General features: G+C 40.0%; 1 protein-coding gene across 1 annotated transcript; it reads left to right on the top strand.

Moving 5' to 3' along the window:
• Positions 1 to 1680: 1680 nt before the first annotated feature.
• Positions 1681 to 14289, top strand: lmnb1 (lamin B1). Its single transcript, XM_061080149.1, has 11 exons — positions 1681 to 2187; positions 4898 to 5054; positions 5331 to 5456; positions 5665 to 5835; positions 8208 to 8333; positions 8785 to 9005; positions 10328 to 10556; positions 10638 to 10742; positions 11217 to 11336; positions 11898 to 12002; positions 13265 to 14289. The coding sequence occupies exons 1-11, from the start codon at positions 1832 to 1834 to the stop codon at positions 13304 to 13306; spliced, it is 1758 nt and encodes a 585-aa protein (XP_060936132.1). The 5' UTR covers positions 1681 to 1831; the 3' UTR covers positions 13307 to 14289.
• Positions 14290 to 19093: the final 4804 nt, after the last annotated feature.

Below are 19093 nucleotides of genomic sequence, written 5' to 3'. Positions count from 1 at the left end.
ATTAAAGCTGACTGAATTGTAGTACCACAATATGGTCTCAATATATTGTAAAGATAGGGTCTGGAACATTTTTTTCCAACCAATTTTTTTCCCACAAATGTAAATCTCTTTAAATACACATGAACACGAATCCAACATGTTGTAGCGAACAGATAAATGGAGGCAGAAGACGTTATTTTTCAGTCAGCAATGCACACACTGCAGCTCCTAACTTGAATATATGAACCAGTGTATTATTTGAATAGCTTAGTATTGAATTCACAATAACAGGGTAGCTATGTTTATACATGGCACTAGGCCCAGTTTAATATAAAACACAATTTTATACAATATATATAGTAGGAGGGGGGTCCTTGCTCCATCTCTCCATCAGTTTGGATATCCTTGGCCTGAAAAACGTTGACGACCCCTGGTTTTACCCTAAACTGAAACCATCTTCCTTCAGGGCGTGTCATTCGGTTTTAAACGGGAAATGTTATAATAACTGTCAGCGCTCAGCACAGAGTACTGCACATCTTTTCTTCTTGCGTCTCTGGGAGTGAAGTCATGTAGCCTATGCGACAATTAAGTTGAATCGCCCTCGTTTCGTGCCATAATAAACAAGATCCCTACTACTGTCAATGCCGGGCTGCCTCACAGAACAGCTTTTTGTAAAACCACTCCTTGCTTCTCTAATGCTGTGAACAACAGGGACAATGTTCATAAAACATGTTGAAAAGAATTTAATAGTTACATTTATAAACAATGTAGATCATAAGTAGTAAGTTTTTCCATTACAGTGTTAACAGTTAAATATGTCAGGTCAAGAAGGACTCTCTTTATTTTATTTTAAAAAAACAAGTATTTATGTTAAGTGAAGTCAAGAAAGACTGTCATTCTTTTATTTTTTATAAAAACAAGTATTTATGTTAAGTGAAGTCAAGAAAAACTGTCTTTATTTTATTTTTATAAAAACCTTTTTTTTTCAGGAAATAGTTTTGAAGTTCAACTTAAAATGTCAGGAAATACATTATACGTTGTTGTTGTGTACATTTCTGTTAAAAATGCACTTCTAATAAAGTGAGTGTTGGCAAAACCGGTTGTCATTTTTATGTTGAGGCGGCGGGGGGTTGTCGGCAGCTGCTGAATGTAACTAATAAAGTAACTTGTAATCTAATTTAGTTACTTTTAAAATCAAGTAATCTGTAAAGTAACTAAGTTACTTTTAAAATCAAGTAATCTGTAAAGTAACCTAGTTACTTTTTCAAAGTAACTTTGGCAACACTGGCTATGAATAACTCTTCATTGTATCTTTAAATAAAACACTTGATTGGACCAAAACTTTGGATCAGCTTCTCTCATATTTAAGGATAAAAGAACACACCTGACACCAGGGAGTCCAAATAACCTCGTTCACCATGAATGACAACGAGTCCTGCGTCACACCTGCGTTCAGAGAAGTCTATGGTTCAAAGCCGCAGACGACGTTCCAGAAGCATGCGCCGGCCTTTGGTCAGTCTGACGAGGAAATCGTCTCCGCCCGCTCGGGAGTTAATCGGCCTACCTCGGTGTAATTTACAAGTCCACCCAGAAGTTGAGAAGCGCATTGCGTCGAGCCATCCCATTGGCCAGTCGGTCACATTGTCAACATTTCAATGAGCCGCCATGTTAGGAAGCCAAACCCCTTTCCATTCTGTGAAGAATAGAAGACATTCACTTCCAGGGTAGTTTTCGGAAGTGCCGGTTGTTTACCGCCGAAATACAAATTGTTATACCAGCACAAGTTGTGTCCTGGTCTGGTTCGGTTCGCTTTGTATATTTTATTCCGTTTTTTTTAGCTCCTCTTGTACAAATGGCGACCGCGGCCGCAACTCCGACCGGCCAGAGAAGCACGTGCGGTAGCGGCACACCGCTCAGTCCGACCCGGATCACCAGACTGCAGGAGAAACACCAACTCAGGGACCTCAACGACCGCCTGGCCCACTACATCGACACTGTCCGCAGCTTGGAGTCCGAAAACAGCGTACTCCATCTGCAAATTAGCGAAAAGGAAGAGGTCCGGAGCAGGGAGGTCACTGGACTGAAAGCCCTGTATGAGACCGAGCTAGCCGACGCCAGGAGGTGTTTGGATGACTCGTCCAAGGAGCGGGCATGGCTGCAGATCGAGCTGGGGAAATTCAAGTCCGAGAATGAGCAGCTTCTGCACAAGTAAGCCTTGTAACACTTGAATTGTGCCATACGCTCTAACGCGCACAGGGACGCCTGCAGACGAGTGTGAAGCTGCAGCTGACTTTAAGATTCAAGATTCAAGATTTTTTATTGTCAAATGAACAGAGATAACATGAAGTAGTCACTGTCAATGAAAAGCTTGGGTCACACACTCTCTTTAAGCAATGCTCAAGTATAAAATAGAATAAAAAAAGAATAAAATAGAATAACAATGAAATAGAATATCAAAATTTTTAAATAGAAAATAAAATATATACATCTAAATATATATCCTTACAGGTGAATGTTCAATTTGTGCAGTACTGCAAATGTTCGAATATGCTTGTTATGGTGCTGGTGCAAATATGCAAGTATTCCAGGGTCCTGGTTTGGTGGAGTTATAGCAGTTTAGATGTTCTAGCCACAATTGATCCATCACGCACGGAACTCTGTTCAGGGGAGAGAGCGTCAGTTGAACGTTCAACGGCAAATTTAGATTTGATGTAATCACAACATTGATCTTTTAAATTAACAAACAGTTCTAGTCATCACTCATCCACCATTATCTGATTTGAAGCTGAAACTCACTACTGTTAGTCTTTTAACGTGAGATTTACTATAACTAATCCTAAATAAGGAAAAGATCCAATCAGTTGTTGGTATCAGTTTCGTTATGAATACTTGACCCGTGGTTTATTCAGAACGAGTCCGCTCCCTTGAAGGTTAGTCACATGGAGCCTTTAGGGTCAAACAACCCGGATCTGTCTAGAGTAATAAACACCAGCACAATACTCATGTATTAATAAACATGACTAGAAACCATAGACTGTACATACAAAAGTAGAAACATTCACATTGTTATGGTGAATTTCTGTTGATCCTGGAGATCTTGGCAGCAGCAACTGTGTCACAGCTGTCAAAGTGCATAAGGAGACAATGTGCAAAGTTTCCTCTGGGAAACTGGAGATTCTACTGTGGTCCCTGAAGTCAAAGATCTGCTAGTTGACCAACTGCACAAATTCTAAAACAATCGCACCTGGTGGGTTTCCTTGGCTTTCAGAGGCCCATGATGACAGAGCAGCTGTTTGGTTAACACAGGCTGGAGATTGAACCGCTGCCGTTGCAGTATTGCAATTAAACATTATTATTAATTACATGCTTCGAACATAATGCATACAGAAGAGATGAACTGTATAAAAGTGACACACTTCCTGCTCTGAGTTAAGATGCATGTACTGGTGGCACTGGGCTGGCAGCATATGTTGTGAGGACACTTCAGGACATTTGTTCCAGTAGAGCAGGTGTTTCCAGCAGCTGCAACAACACCAGCTAGAGTGGACAATACAACCATTATGTAGATAGAGTTGCACATTATCTTTAAAACAGGGTGAGGGCTGTTTGTTGTTTATTCAATAACTTAAGTTTATTTGCTGTTGAAGGCTACAGCCCACTTTCATATTCGAGTGACTGAAGGAAACTGGACTGTGTCCAACTGGTTTTGTCTATCACTCATGAATGTTTTCTGATTAATCCTGGAAGCTGTGCAGTGTACTCTGTTATGTTTAAAATTGTGGATTGTGTCTGGTCCGTTTGATGAACTAACAGATAGTTATGTGTTTGCTCATCATCGGAAGACAAGTCAAATACCTTTTTTAATGTACTATGATTAGTTTGATCATTCAGTAAAAATTGTTACGTTGATGATTTCATCAAAACATGGAACCCATTTGGCCTCTCATGCCTGTGTGAATCCTAAAATGTCTCTGGCCAATTTATAATTGTCTCTGTGTTGACTGGAAACTTAAGATGCACAATATAGATAGATAAGATATATATATATATATAATAACAACAGGAGCTGTTTTTGAATATACAGCTCTGATGTTCTTTTTGAGGAATCTATATGATAACTTTCTAAAGTATGTTTGGTAGCTGCTGTGTTCTCATATGGTTGACTGACTATGTTCTGTGAAGTGAGAGCCTGGCCTCTCCTAGCTGATGTTTTTCAGTAACACGTGAGAAAGTGGACATACCACTCTACATTCCACTCATAGTTTGTCCACTTTAGTGGCAGACCCACACCCTTTTAACCCAGAGGCACACCATGAGAAAAAAAGTCCTCTTTGCTCACAAACCCCCTGAAAGACTTCAGTGTTTATTTAGTTAAACCAGGCTTATGGCTAGGAAATAGAAATCCTGCGCGTCTTTATAAATAAACATTTTCAAAAAAGGTTCATGGAGAACTTTGAATTATTTCAAACATGAACAAATAATGCATCTAGATAAGCAACAGTAAAGCTGAAAGCAGCAGAGTCACCATCAACCCAATATGTCACTGAAAAAATATATAATCTGGGATGGGGAATACTTTTTCTACTTTTGATTTGTTTCACTGTCTCTGCTCGCTCCCTTATTGTGTGTATGTGTTTTGTCAGAAAGTGAGGATGCTCTGCAAGTTATTTATGAACGTCCCCTACTACATTGTGTTTGTCCATGCTTGTAACTTAGAGGAAGATCTGGCGACATCTAATGACCAATTAATGCAGAAAACCAGGTCAAGCTAAAAAGGGTTTACATACCTTTGATTGCCATTGTTCAGGTGTGGCTTAGGTCCTTGATGGCAATCTTTTGAGTTTTAGGGATCTCAAGCTGACGCCAGCATCACACACTATCATCTACACAAACTCAACGTGCCTTTGCCTTGTTCCAGCTACCACAGGAAGGACTCTGAGGCAGCAGGAGCCCAGGCCAGGTTGAAGGACTTGGAGGCTCAGCTCAACTCCAAAGACGCTATGCTGGCCACAGCACTGTCTGAGAAGAGGGGCCTGGAGGCCACCATGACTGACATGCGAGAAGAGCTGCAGGAGGTACTGCACTACTGACATAAATATGCTGAGTCTAAAGATCTGTGTGTCTTTTCAACTGTTCGTTTGGACACTAATAGAGTGATACAGGGAGATTAATTGTGGCTATTTAAAGCGTAAAGTGTAGTTGTAAGTGTTGTCTACTTCTATCTGATTCGTTCACTAGTGCTTCCCTGTCGGGTTTAGTTTTTCTTGAATGCTATTCTGGCTGTATTAAACTTGAGAACCATTTCATCCAGACTTATTTTTAAAGAACTGTTTTTGTGTGTGTGTCATCAGCTGGATACAGGTCTCACTCAGGCCAAAAAGCACCTTTCAGATGAAATGCTTCTGCGCGTTGACTTTGAAAATCGCTGCCAGAGTCTAACCGAGGACAAAGACTTCCGTAAGAGCATGCATGAAGAGGTGAGTACGTGAGATTAGTTGATCAAACAGAACAGATAACGTCTCCCACAACAGCAGAAGCATGATCATTTTCTAGAGGACTTCAACAAATGGTTATCCAATTCATTAAAACAAATTATGAATTTTTTTTGTTTTTGCAAACTAACCACAATTGACTTGAATCAATTAGGACAGGGTGAAACAGTGCTGACTCTGTGCTGTGTTACAGGAAGTGAAAGAGGCCCGGCAGCGATACGAGACCAGACTGGTGGAGGTGGACTCTGGGCGGAAAGAGGAGTATGAATATAAACTGACAGAGGCCCTGACTGACATGAGGGCTCAGAACGAGGAGCAGATCAAGATATACAAGGAAAACATGGAGGGCACCTACATGGCCAAAGTAGGAAATCAAACACTCACTTTATAACTTAACTTTAAAAGTTTCAGTACCATTCATTCATGCCAGAGGACGAAGGGTTGAGGTCAGGGCTTTGTGCAGGCTGGTCAAGCTCTTTGACAGCAAGCTCTGGGCTCAGGGTCATTGTCATGTTGAAACACAGGAGTACAAAGCACTTCTTCTGAATGGCAGTGGTGCATGCAGACGCAGCTGCTTCTCTCTCTTTTTTTTCTTTTTGTGCACGTTTTTGTTACTCTATTTTCTATTAGGGTAGCTGCACTTTTCCAGCTATGATTGATTCCAGCTGCTTTCCATCTGTAATAACTACACAGGGTTTAATTTCAACACTTTTAGTCCCCTGAGATCCTACGTACCCTAAAGACCACTGGCATTGCCATCCAACCAGCGAAATAACACAGTGGAGGGAGAGGAAATGGCAGCTGGGCTACGTGCTAGGGTTGAGCGACATGTTAACAAATATCCAATCTTCAACCATCAGCCCAACAACTTTCGATTCACAATATATTGGCGTGTATTTTGTGCACGGTTCTCCCCCATATCCTTCCCTCGACATGCCTTCACATTAACCATAAATGGTCAAGAGTCATACACTTGCTACAATGTTAAATGACCTGGGTAATCAATGGATTTCTATTGTGAATAATTGCATTAAGCAATATGAAGTACAAGTGTGTGTCTGTGTGTGTTATGTTGCTGCTGCAGATATTTCAGTGAATAAGAGGGCGTACGACAGAAAGGACATTGCCTGAAATACCATTTAAAAATTGGTCAGATATAAAGGTGAAGGCAACAAAAGAAGCGCTGTCAGGGTCGCATCGACCTCACATTGCAGTACCTACAGAAACAGTGCACCAACACAGTAGATGGCGGTATTGCACCTTGAAGTTGGTTGCCACTCGCAAATAAACTGAATAAATAAGAGACTTGCTTTCTGAGGGAACTTGTTTCAACTACTCAGGAAATCTTCCTAGTTGCTGAGGACTCTTTTCCTCCCCATCCTTCTATCCCCCACTCCTGCCCTACAGTGAATTTCACACACATCCTTTATGAAAACTAGTGTGTCCTGACTGTCCTCTCTCCCCACTATTCCACTGACCTGCACTCCCTTTATTATTTTAACAATTAAACACCAATACTTATCAGAAGTTATTAGGACACGTACAGTACTTGAAATTTACATTGCCTACCTTATCTGAGCTCAATTTGCAGGAAGTTGTTTTCCAATTGAAGGTTCTTATGGAAAAGTTATGTTTTATGAGCACAAATAACAGTGCTCGTTTAATGTCTATGATAAAGTGGAGCCATAATCTGGCTTCAATTCACCACCTTTCATCTGCATCAGCACTTTGCCATCTCCAAAATGTTTGTATTCATGGGTCAGAGTTCGTGCGCAGGTTGGCGTATTCTCCTGTCAAGTTTGATTTTTATAGATCCATACGCATGGCATACGCATCTTTTAGACCCTGTTTTGTGCGTAAGCAGCATTTGTAAATGAGACTCTTAAGAACAGGATGGATTTGGTCGGAATGAGAACTACGCCTCATTGTGTGATTCATCTCAGAGACCTAGCTTAACAACACTACCTGGACGCTGTGATCAAAGTAGCTGGTAGAGGAGGAGGTGGTGTCTGTGTTTCAGAAAATAAGGGAAAAGACCACGTGCCCCTCCATTTCTCATTTGAGTCTTCTGCTCACTGTATTCTCACACATGCCTCTGAGAGAAAACAGTGAAAGATGAGGTGAACAATCTCTAACTCTCTTTATGGACTGTGAGGTTTCATGAAACAAGACCCATCCTCTAAGAATCCTCTCTTTCTCTATGAAAGAAACTTTTCTTTCACAGTTGCGTTGGCTGCTGTAAAGACATCACAGGGCATGAACTGAGAGTGACAAGATTGGATTTTGTTAGACAAAGAGTTATTAGTCAATTGTCTGATAAGGTGTGATGTAAACAGATGTGGATGATGAGCAACATATGCAGTGTATAGTGCATATGTAAAATGAAATAACTGCATGTGTTAACTTTAGCACAACACTGATTTTAAAAAGATTGGTTCATATTACTGTTTGCATGTTTGTCTAGTCCTTCAGAACATTGATAAGAAAAGAACATTAAGACTGATGACTGAAAAGATGAATGCAAAAATACAACCATATACTGTCCTAATTCATAGTGTGCATGTAAGGAAGTCTACGTCACTCTTACTTTTTATAATCGAGTAAGCCAGCAAGGCAAACACAACATCAGCAACTTCCTGTATGTCAGGAAGTGACTGACTGCTAAGTTCCCTTTTAAGTGTGATGAGAAGGAAACAACGTTTATGTTGCTGACTAGAATCATCTGTTTGTTTCCAGCTGGAGGATTTGCATCGGTTGTCTGAGATGAATGGAGCTTCAGCCAACGTGGCCCGAGAGGAGCTCAGAGAGTCCTCTCGGAGGATTGAGAGCCTCTGCGCCCAGCTGACAGGACTGCAGAAGGAGGTTAACATTTTATCTTCCTTATTAACTAGCACTGTGGGGGCATATTGCATCAGATACTTGTGAAATAAATGATAATGCAGGAAGTCTAGCTCAAGATTTTACGACGGACAGGCCATCAATATGCTATCACTTATGTTTCCATCTGTAAAGCTGTGAAAACAATCGGCTTTAATTATAAAACAGTCCTATGCTCACCTTTTTTATGAAATATTGAGTCAATCATTCATACACAGGATTATCAAAGGATGATTCTCTGGATCCAGGTTTATGTTCACATTACCCGTTTCTCAAGTTAACAAATGCACCATCTGATTCACTGATGCTTCATTGGATAAATATTTCATCTCTGCTATGATGGAATTGAAGCATGTTAAACACATGATTAAGTGTTGGGATGATCTGTGACACATGCATTACTGCTACCTCCCTCTCCGACCATGTTTGTATTCAGACCCGTGGTTGGCGTGAGCGTATTATGGAGCTGGAGTCTGCATTGTCTCAAGAGAAAGACAAGAGCCGCAGGTTGATGGCAGACAAAGAGCGTGAGTTGATGGAGATCCAGGCCAAGATGCAGCAACAACTCAATGAGTACGAACAGTTGCTTGACGTTAAGCTTGCCCTCGACATGGAGATCAACGCCTACCGCAAACTTCTGGAAGGAGAAGAAGAAAGGTGAGGAGCGGCAAATGTTGCAAATTGTAATCACATCAGATAAATTTCTTCTCTGTTTCTGACACCAAATTACTTCTTTCTGAACCCAGACAGAGTAATTCCTGGTATAGATGACAAGTTAAGACAATGCCACGACACTTAAAAAATTAAATAAATGGTCATAGGAAATTTAAATAATATATTTCATCAAATATTGCTCATTCACTTTAGAATGTCTCTGAATAATGGCAAGAAATATAATATTACGTTATACTTAACGCGCCATAAATCATCTATCAAGAAGTTAAATGGCCACCATGAAAAACACAAGTAACTAATGGTTGCCACTTTTCTAAATTGTAGCAAGTGTATGACTTAATGATAATGTTAACTTGCATCTAAGAAAAATTGACCATATAACTAAATATCCTGAAAAGCTTTTATGACTAATTAAACTTGCCAATATTCACGGCACACTTATCAAAGTACAAAACCTCTTTCAAGTTGATCTCAAGGCTAAATAAATCAAATTGAAACATGTCCCCACTTTATTCTCACTTATAAAGTTTACCAAAATGTATAAAATACACTGTATTCTGCGCAATTTTCCCAACTTTATGTTCTCAAGTAAATGTACTTAACACTGAACAAATGTAAAGTCTAAGCCTACTTGATTAGCAGCATTTTTTCTTTTTCTCTTACCAAGATAAGCATTTCTGCTTTTCTCGCATAGGATCTTATTTCTCTTTTCTTCAACAACTTTTACTTAATCAGAGAAAAGTAGGTCACTGTTGACTGATATACATGAAGCTGAAAGGTACTTGCGTGCTGCTTTGGCTAGGATAGAGAAGCGGGACATGTTGCATTTCCAATACAGCAGTTGACTCTCATTCCAGGGGACGGTATGTTCACTCAGATAGCCATGCACCTATAGAAAAGTAGTCAAGTCATGCAAAATAACAGGAATCAGGACATTATAAAATAACCCTCCTTTTGTTGTTGGTTAGGACCCATCAAACCAATGATGAAATTCGTTTCCAACTTTATCAGTATAGGAATTGAAGTTGATTTAGTCTGTCTATTGTTGCAGAGCTACTCTCCTCCAGCTTGATGTGTCTTCTGTGAGCAGGATGACACAGAACAGCAGGAGGATCATCCAGACTCACTGTCACTTCACACGCATGTTTTCCTAATCAGGAGTTACCGTGCTGAAAACTGTGTGACTCGCCTTCTCCTTGTGTCCTATGTCCTTCATGGTCAAAATAGTGTTACAAATGCCATACATTACGAAAATACAGGCCATCAGATATCTAACTGTGGTGTCTGTGTATGTGTGTTTCTAGACTGAAACTGTCTCCCAGTCCTTCATCTCGTGTCACGGTGTCAAGAGCCTCGTCCAGCAGCCGCAGCGTGCAGACCACTCGAGGAAAGAGAAAGCGTGTCGACGTGGAGGAACAAGAAGCCAGCAGCTCTGTGTCCATTGCTCACTCTGCTTCAGCCACAGGATCCATCTGCATTGATGAAATTGATACTGATGGCAAGTTCATTTGCCTCCAGCACAGTGGAGATGAGGTGAGTCCCTGTTTTTTTTTCTTTTTTTTTCTTAGATGTAACAGTACAATATAACACCCATTTTATTATTGTTTGTCTCAGGACCAGGCCATGGTTGGGTTTGAGTTGATCAAGACTACTGGAAATGCTACAGCCACTTACAAGTTTACTCCCAAATATATTCTGAAGGCTGGCCAGAAAGTCATGGTAAGTGTTTGTCTTAGATTCTAATCCTTTTCAGCTGAACCTAGAATTGCTTAAAATATGTATTTGTCTTATGAACAACATAACTCGAATATCATGTGCTCATACCTATCCTTACGAGGCTTAGCCCTCCCTTACTGCAGGACTTCTAAGTCTCTAACAAACTTAGCCAGACGTAAGCCAAGCTCAGGAAAGCCCCTTCAATGTTGTAGTAAACATTAATGCCTCCTCCTGGCTAAATCTAAACCTGGTTTGTGAAGCTGGCCCTGGATTTATGTCAGAAGTTGTCTAAGTCTGTCTGTCCAGTCAACAGCATCTATTTTTGTCCTTCTTCTGGCTTGCTTTTAAACCACTAATACAGGAAAGATCTGACTGATATCAGTAGTGTATGTTCTTAGTCACTTAATGTTATATTGAGTTGAATATTAGGGGGTTTCTGGGGGCTTTTTGAAGACTAATGTGCTTGTTTTTGGTCAGGTGTGGGCGTCTGATGCTGGTGTGAGCTCCAAACCTCCCACAGACTTGCTTTGGAAGAACCAGTCCTCCTGGGCTACAGGCGAGGACGTCCATGTGGTGCTGATCAACCCTCAGGGAGAGGTACACACACAGACACACCTTGATATTTCCACTTTTTCACTTATTTGTCACATTTCATTGTCTCAGATCATCCAACAAGTTTTAGTAATAGTTAAAAACAACATCAACAATCTCATGTATTCCAGTACCTTTTGTATTTAATTTTAATCTTTCTGATGATCTAAAACATTTAATTCTGACAAATATACAATAAAGAAGAACTTAAGAAAGGGGCTTACATTTTCTTCAGAGCAATGTAATTTGATTTGAACTCAGAATGCATAGTTTCAAAGATTTTTGCTTTAATTAGAAATGAGTCAGTAATTTTATATCCAAGAATAGCCATTTTTTTAACCATTTCCCATGCTAGTTAGAGTTGTGTCTGGAGGAGGTTCTCCTAAATTATAAAACAAAAAATTGTTGTTGACCGTAATGATTTCTGAAGAGCAGGTCAATTGAAAAATACGACTGCAATTTTCTAAATGTCCCAGACAGTCCCACCCAAGAAGTATAGAACTCTTAGATTAATAAGGCTGCCCAGTGGGAAAAAAAACTAAACTTTTTTCAAATGCATTTGCGTAGGAGGTGGCAAAGAGAACCACAATGTACAAGACAGCCATAGAAGAACAAGAGGAGGATGAGGACGAGGAAGATGGAGTGGACGAGGAGGAACTCTTCGACCAGCAGGTGAAACTACACTATCAGATTTAGGATCCAAGTCCAGTTACTATTTATATTATATTTATATTAACAGTTATATATGTATGTATGTATGCAGAGGTGGCAAAAGTACTCACATTCTATACTTAAGTAGAAGAACAGATACTTGAGTAAAAAAAAAGATTAGTACTGATTCAACTCCTTTACTCAAGTAGAAGTAAGAAGGTACAGGCTCTGCAATGTAAATGAAAGTTCTAGGCAACCATGGCTTGTTATTTGGGTAACAGCCGACAGTCCTTGTTGAGACAGTGCAGTCCACACAGAAGTTTACAGATATAATCCGTGATGCACTCTGTAAGCCCATCAATGACCAGTCCGTCCGACTCACAGAGTGCATCCCAGTCAGACACCTCAAAACAGGCCTGCAGTGCCTCATAGTTCTCCTCTGACCATCTCCTCACTGTATGTGTGATCACAGGGTGCCTTTTCACCAGAGACACATAGCAGGTTGTAAGATGCACTGAAGGATTATGCTTCTCTGTTTAGAGCAGGTCCAGCATCCTTCCCCCTCTGGTTTTGCAGGTGACATAAGTGTTTTATCCATGCGAACACGATTGAAATCCCAGAGGTTCAGTGCCATCAGCTGATCCCTGGAGTAAACAATGTGGTGTTGCTGAGCGACTGAAAACAGTAGTTCCATCGTGAAAAAAACAGACCAAAACTGTCCACACAAACATGTTTAGAGAGGACGCAACTTAAATAAGTTACTACAAAAGAGTACCAGTAACGCACCTGTCACGGCACAAGGTGTGCCTTTTAAGAAAAGTCATGCTTTTTTAGGTTTTCAATTCTGAATGTTGTTGTCGAAACAGGAAAAGCACCTTTTCCCGCAATGCTTTGGCCGCACTCTTTGCAGTAAATGCAATGCATCGAGTAGGTCGCTTTTTCATAGCGCAGCAATTTTTAAGTAGGCTCTGGATCTTGAACTGGCTCTTAATCAGATGAAGCCATCTCCACAGAAGATGGTAAATCAGGATTAGGAGTCGGACAGGTGTAACAACTGGAACGACAATCGCAGATGATGTCGCGTCTGCGCCTGGCGTTTCAACCTCTGGGACAAGTGCAACAGGCACCGAAGCATTTTTCTTGATGGAAAAAATAATCAATTGTTATTATACCCTGTGAGGTGAGGTCAAAAGTATGTTGCTCATCGCACAAAGGAGCAGATACCCGTGCGTGCGTGTGAGAGAGTTTTAAATTAATTTTGAATGTTTGTTGTCACTTTGCAGGGAGACCCTCGCTCTGCCAAGAGAGGCTGCTCTATCATGTGATCCCACTGCTCCCAACAAGCCACCATCACTCCTCCTCTGAGCCCAGCCAGTCTGCTGCCAACTGTAATACTAGAACTATTTTTCTATCTTTTGTAGTAGTATTTCAATAAAGTGTTTTAAATTTTCTTTTATCATCTAATTTCTCATAAAAATACAAAATCTGCAATGTTCACAGTATTTTTTATCTTAAATACCGAAATAACTATATTGGTATTGAACAGAATTTGTATTTGTAGTTCACAGCCTTTTTTTCCTTTTTAAAACCAAGCAACAGGTAGCTAAACTCAAGGACAGACTGTCTTTAAGAAAATACTGTAATTTTACAATAGATTTAAAAAATTTTATTTTATATTTTATTGTGGATGCTATACTTAATGCCTTTAAATTACAAGAACTGCCACAAGATGTCAGTCATGAGTTAAGGTCATGGACTGTTTGAGCTGGCTTTTTCAGAAAGAAAAACTGAGTATACTGCATGAACCGGAGTTATTATTTCAAAGAAGTTGCTCCAATCAGTAATGACCTCGAGGGGGTAAAAGCCAGCAGTTGCATAAGGAAACTTGTAAATGACATTCTTCTAGTATCTTTGCAATACTACGGCAATGCCATTGTTAAATGATTGTATTAAAGTGTGTAAATGACCTGTAATGTAAATGTAATGTATGAAAAATTCGGACCTGAGTACATTACAAAAATTGACTGAAAGTAACAACTTCAGCTAGTTTTTACCAGCCTAACCCAGATAGACTCATCCCATCTGAATAATTTGTCAGATGTATCATTGTGTTCTATCAGGGGGCTTTAATGTGATGCAGCAAACCTGACTTTCTCTTCTCTGAATAAGCATTGCAACACTAATTGAGTGTTGAACGCATTCTGAACTTTTGATATTTGAAGTGTTTGAAGTACTTTTGTGTCAGTGTGTTACTATGCATGCAATTGGCTGTGATCTTTATAGTTGAACAATTAAATGTTTTCTCGTACTTGTGTTTTGCATTTTCATTCAGTCAATCAAGAAGTCACATAAATTAATGATAATTCCTCCATAAGAACATGATGAAATGTATATCCTGTATGTCCCTTGACTCGATCAGTTTTAAGTCTTTACTTTTTTAGACTCCTACACCTTTTATGCACTGAACAGTACCTGTAGTAGTACTTTTGATAGATATACATTCTCTGACAATCCAGCTAGTGACAATGGATCCATAACACCATCCTTCAAATTTAACTTTTTATTAATTTACTTTTGAACGATTTAATTGGCCTTGAGATGGAAGCATCTACCTATCATGGGACTTAGGTCTGTTGATGTGTCATGTAGCATCTCACAAGTTGATCATGAGAAGCTAATCTCCATAAGAGAAGGAATTTAAACTGGTTATAGGTAGCAGAGAAGTATGCTGTTCTCATGGCTATTGTAAAAAAAAAAGAAAAAAGAGCCAGAAGAGCTCAAATAAATAATGGGTTATATTAGTTCTGTTCTAGACATGTACTCAAATGGATTTTACAGAAAGGGTGGGCAGGAAAATAACGAGGAGGCAATATTTTACTGTCGAGAAAATGTCAATTACCTGAAGAAAGTGTAGTAGATGAGCTGTCGAGAATAAAGTCAAATAATATAAATTTGATGATATTTCTTGTACATTATACTTATGGTTTTGTTTTTGTTATTTGAGTAGGATTTAAATAAGACTTTAACTTGTAATGGAGTATTTTGTTTTAAATTAATGTGAGATTCCCTTCACTAAATTACAATAATATATAAGAAGATAATTATAATCAGAGTGTGCTAACTTGAATAATTTAAAGTCCAGTGTGTGTGATTTATGGGATCTGTTGGCAAAGAGGGAATATAATGTTCATAATGTTTTCATTAGTGTTTAATCACCTGAAATTAAGAAGCAGCTCTGCCTATTTGTTCTATTATTCATTTCAGCCATGACTGTCCCATTATTCAAGAACTCTCCATCTCTCCTCTCTTCCCCATTTCTCCCTGATCAGCCCCGACCGGTCGAGGCAGATGGTCGCCCACACTCAGTCTGGTTCTAGAGCTTTCTTCAAGTTAACGAGGAAGTTTTTTTATCTCCACAGCCGCCAAAGTGCTGCTCATTGTGGGAACTGTTGGGTTTCTCAATAGATTTTAAGGTCTCGACCATTTTTGTAAAGTGCCTTGAAATCATGTACATCATGAATACAAATAAAATTGAATGGAATTGATTATGCAAACTCAACACACAAAGGCCCCCGGCCATCCAAGAATCTTCTTGCTCTGACGCAACCACTCCAGCACCATGCCATGATGTGAAAGGTATCGTGACCATTATCCATAGGTGGGACAGTGATGACAGAGAATGGCATTTTCTCAGCACTCACATCAGCGAGGATCTCGCCAGGTCTAACAACACACATCTTCATCAAGAAATCCCAACTGCGACTGTACTTCCTGAATAGGTTTAGGATATTTGCTATACCGTCAACAATTCTCAGTAACTTCTACCGGTGCACAGTTTTGCGTCCTGACCAGCTCTATCTCAGTGTTGTATGGAGACTGCACTGCCCAGGACCCTCCAAATGCACAAATCTTCTCAGGAGTAACCTTCCCATCACTCCAGGACATTTATCACACCAGATTCATAAGTAGGGCACACAATATCATCAGGGACAGCGAACATCCCCATGCTACAGTAGGGGAAAGTCCAGGACACACAGCTCCTACCCTCAGGCCAACCACTTGAGAACAAACATTTCTCTTTCCCAGAAGTCTGACTGGTTGAACATTTGGGAACACAAACACACTCCAGTGAGCCGCAATCAATAATGGACAACGCACTTTACAACATGTTGCAATATTGGATATGCACCCTATGACTGCTGCTGCTCTTTGCGCAACAATGCATATCCACCCTGCATATTTATATCCTGTGTATATATTCATATAAAGTGGATATAAACAGTCTACACATCACTGTTAAAATACCAGGTTTTTGTAATGTAAAGTAGACGTAAAAAATTTGATAAGAGAAATCGTGTCAGAAATTCTTTCCACCTTAAAACGTATAGCTCAGCCAAAAATGTAAAGGTATCACTAAGGAGAAGGGTAAAAAAGAACTTCCAAGGCATTAGATATCCCATGGACAGTGTTGGGAAGGATACTTTCAAAACGTATTCCGTTACAGAATACAGAATACATGCCCAAAAATGTAATCTGTAACGTATTCCATTACATTAACTAATCTGAGTAACGTATTCTGAATACTTGGAATACTTCCGGTTTGTATTGCATTTTTTAAGTGTATGATTGCGGCGTTGTTATAGTCAGTGGAGCAGCAGCAGTTTAAACTCTCTCTCTCTTTGCGCTTGACGCGAGCGTATCGCTCCAGGAAACACACTGAAAAATGATTTGAAACGATATTGATGACATTTTATATGATATAAATGATAAAGTATGCATCCCATAGTTTGTATTCCCCTTCTGGTGTCCTGGAGTTTTAATTTTACCAATTTTACCGATCACATTATTAAATGCCCCCCTCTGCCCATCCACTACAGACACACAAGCAGTCATAAAGATAAAAAGAGAGGGGGGGGCGGAGAATACGTAATTTACCCTCGACACCCGACATTGAACGGAGCAAACAGCGGAGAAGTTCTTGAAGATGGATGACATTAAATTGGGACGCTGTTACAGTTAATGTTGGAGCAACAAGTGACCATATGCTTTTATACTTCTGGATCAACGGGTGATATTATTAGCGCTGCCCGGCGCTTCAGCGTCCGGTGTGAACCCGGCGTGCCTCGCTGGCCTCCTGCAGAGCCATGACAGCAGAGCTCTGGGAGCGCAGGTCGGTCTTCTCTCACCAGGCGCTGGAAGGGCAGCTTGCGGATCAGCAGCTCCGTAGATTTCTGGTAGCGACGGAAGTCTCTCAGAGCTTCGGTCCCGGCCCCGAGCCGGTAGCGGTGAGGCTTCTTCACGCCGCCGGGGGAAGGTGCGCTCTTACGGCAGCCCTGGTCTCCAGCTGCTTCCTGGGGGTTTTGCCGCCGGTGGATTTACGAGAGAGTGAATAAACTCGAGAAGTACCGTCATGTAATCCACTGATTTCAACAATGTAACTGTATTCTGAATACCATCTATTTAATTTGTAACTGTAACGGAATACAGTTACTCATAATTTGTATTCTAAATACGTAACGCCGTTACATGTATTCCGTTACTCCCCAACACTGCCCATGGAACACATTGAAGACAGTAGTCAACAAGTGGAGAAAATATGGCAAACCCGTGAAATGACCAAGAACTGGATGTCTTTCCCAAATTGATAAAAAGACAAGTAGAAAACTGGTCTAGGGAGACCTACATCAACATTGTTTTAGAGTTGATTATGGCTGTTGAATTTTAAGGCACTGCATGGTTTGGCACCAAGCAACATAGCTGAGCTTTAATCAGTACTCACCAGCCCAGAGCCCAAAGAGATGACCAAGGATGATAGGGCCCCAACCCTCTGGAAGAGTTTCCCTGACTAAGACAAGAAGCTTTATTGTCTGTTTTTAAATTGTTGACCAAAACCAATTTACACATTCGCTTGATTAATCGAATTAAAGAAACTGGTCAAACCTGTCCTTTGGCTTTGGAGGGCACAAGAAAGTGGGAAAAAAAATTCAGTTTTCCACTTCCATCTAACTGTCTATACATATATGTACAGACAGTACAGTTAACTAAATTAAGTTGGAAAAGTAAGTAACATATGTTTTTTACATACTTGTTGCTGTAAGTGGCGGCATTGTTGAATTGCTCTGTTAATTACTTCTAGTGATGTCAAGTTGTATATCGATATGCTCAGTTTTTGTGTGTCTTTAAATCATTTTTGTTTACCAACAGAACTAGTGTTTCTGCGGTTTCCCCCTTATTTGTTTTTGGCCCATCCACTTTTCAACCTCCAGTCTTTGCCAGGTCATTCAGTTTAACTGTGTGGTTCTTATGGAGTGACCAACTTCTTGAACCAGATATTTCCTCATGCTTGCTTGTCTCTTGTTTACCAGTGCAGGTTCATTGTTATCAGTTACTCCAGTTGGCCTGCTCTCCTTCTCTGTCTGTTGTTGCAGTTTGGATCTTTGATCTTTTTAATGTATAATATACTTTTAGTGCAACAGTATTTACACACCTGAGTCTGTCACAATATGCTTCTGTTGAACAACAGTACAAACCAAACCACTTACACACACTTACATCTGGCTTCGCTCTGCAGTGGGACAGGGTGGAAGAAGCATTCCCAGGACATATGACTACACCCCCCTCCAATATCTTATCTCTCCGGGAACTTTCTAAAATGATGTCCCCATTTCACAGCTGCTGATATCTCATGTTAATAGATTACTAACACACTCAAACATATGAGAACCTTGTTCAACTCTCATGAGAGAGACTTGGTTACATACACTAAAAAAGATTGACAAAGGATTATCTTATATTCTAAAACACACCTAAAGAATAACTTGATATAAACTTTTAAACTTGATATTTTACATGTGAATAAAAAGAGAATAACAAGAGTTAAAACCTTAAATATAGGCGCAAGACCTCATACCAACATTTTATGGCCTCAATATATCAGCGTAATGGTACAGAAGAAGCAAGCCAAAAAGCCAGCTCAGCAATATGTGTGTGTGTTCGAAATGAATCCCATAGCATGTAATTAATATTTTAATCTCTTGACAGCACTACTAGTAATATAACATTATTTTGCAGGTTTGGTTTACATCACACAGGGTTGAAAACATGCTTTCAGC

Source organism: Limanda limanda, chromosome 1, assembly GCF_963576545.1.
Source record: "Limanda limanda chromosome 1, fLimLim1.1, whole genome shotgun sequence".
Taxonomy (NCBI): Eukaryota; Metazoa; Chordata; class Actinopteri; order Pleuronectiformes; family Pleuronectidae; genus Limanda; species Limanda limanda.
This window is presented reverse-complemented; position numbering and strand designations above follow the sequence as displayed.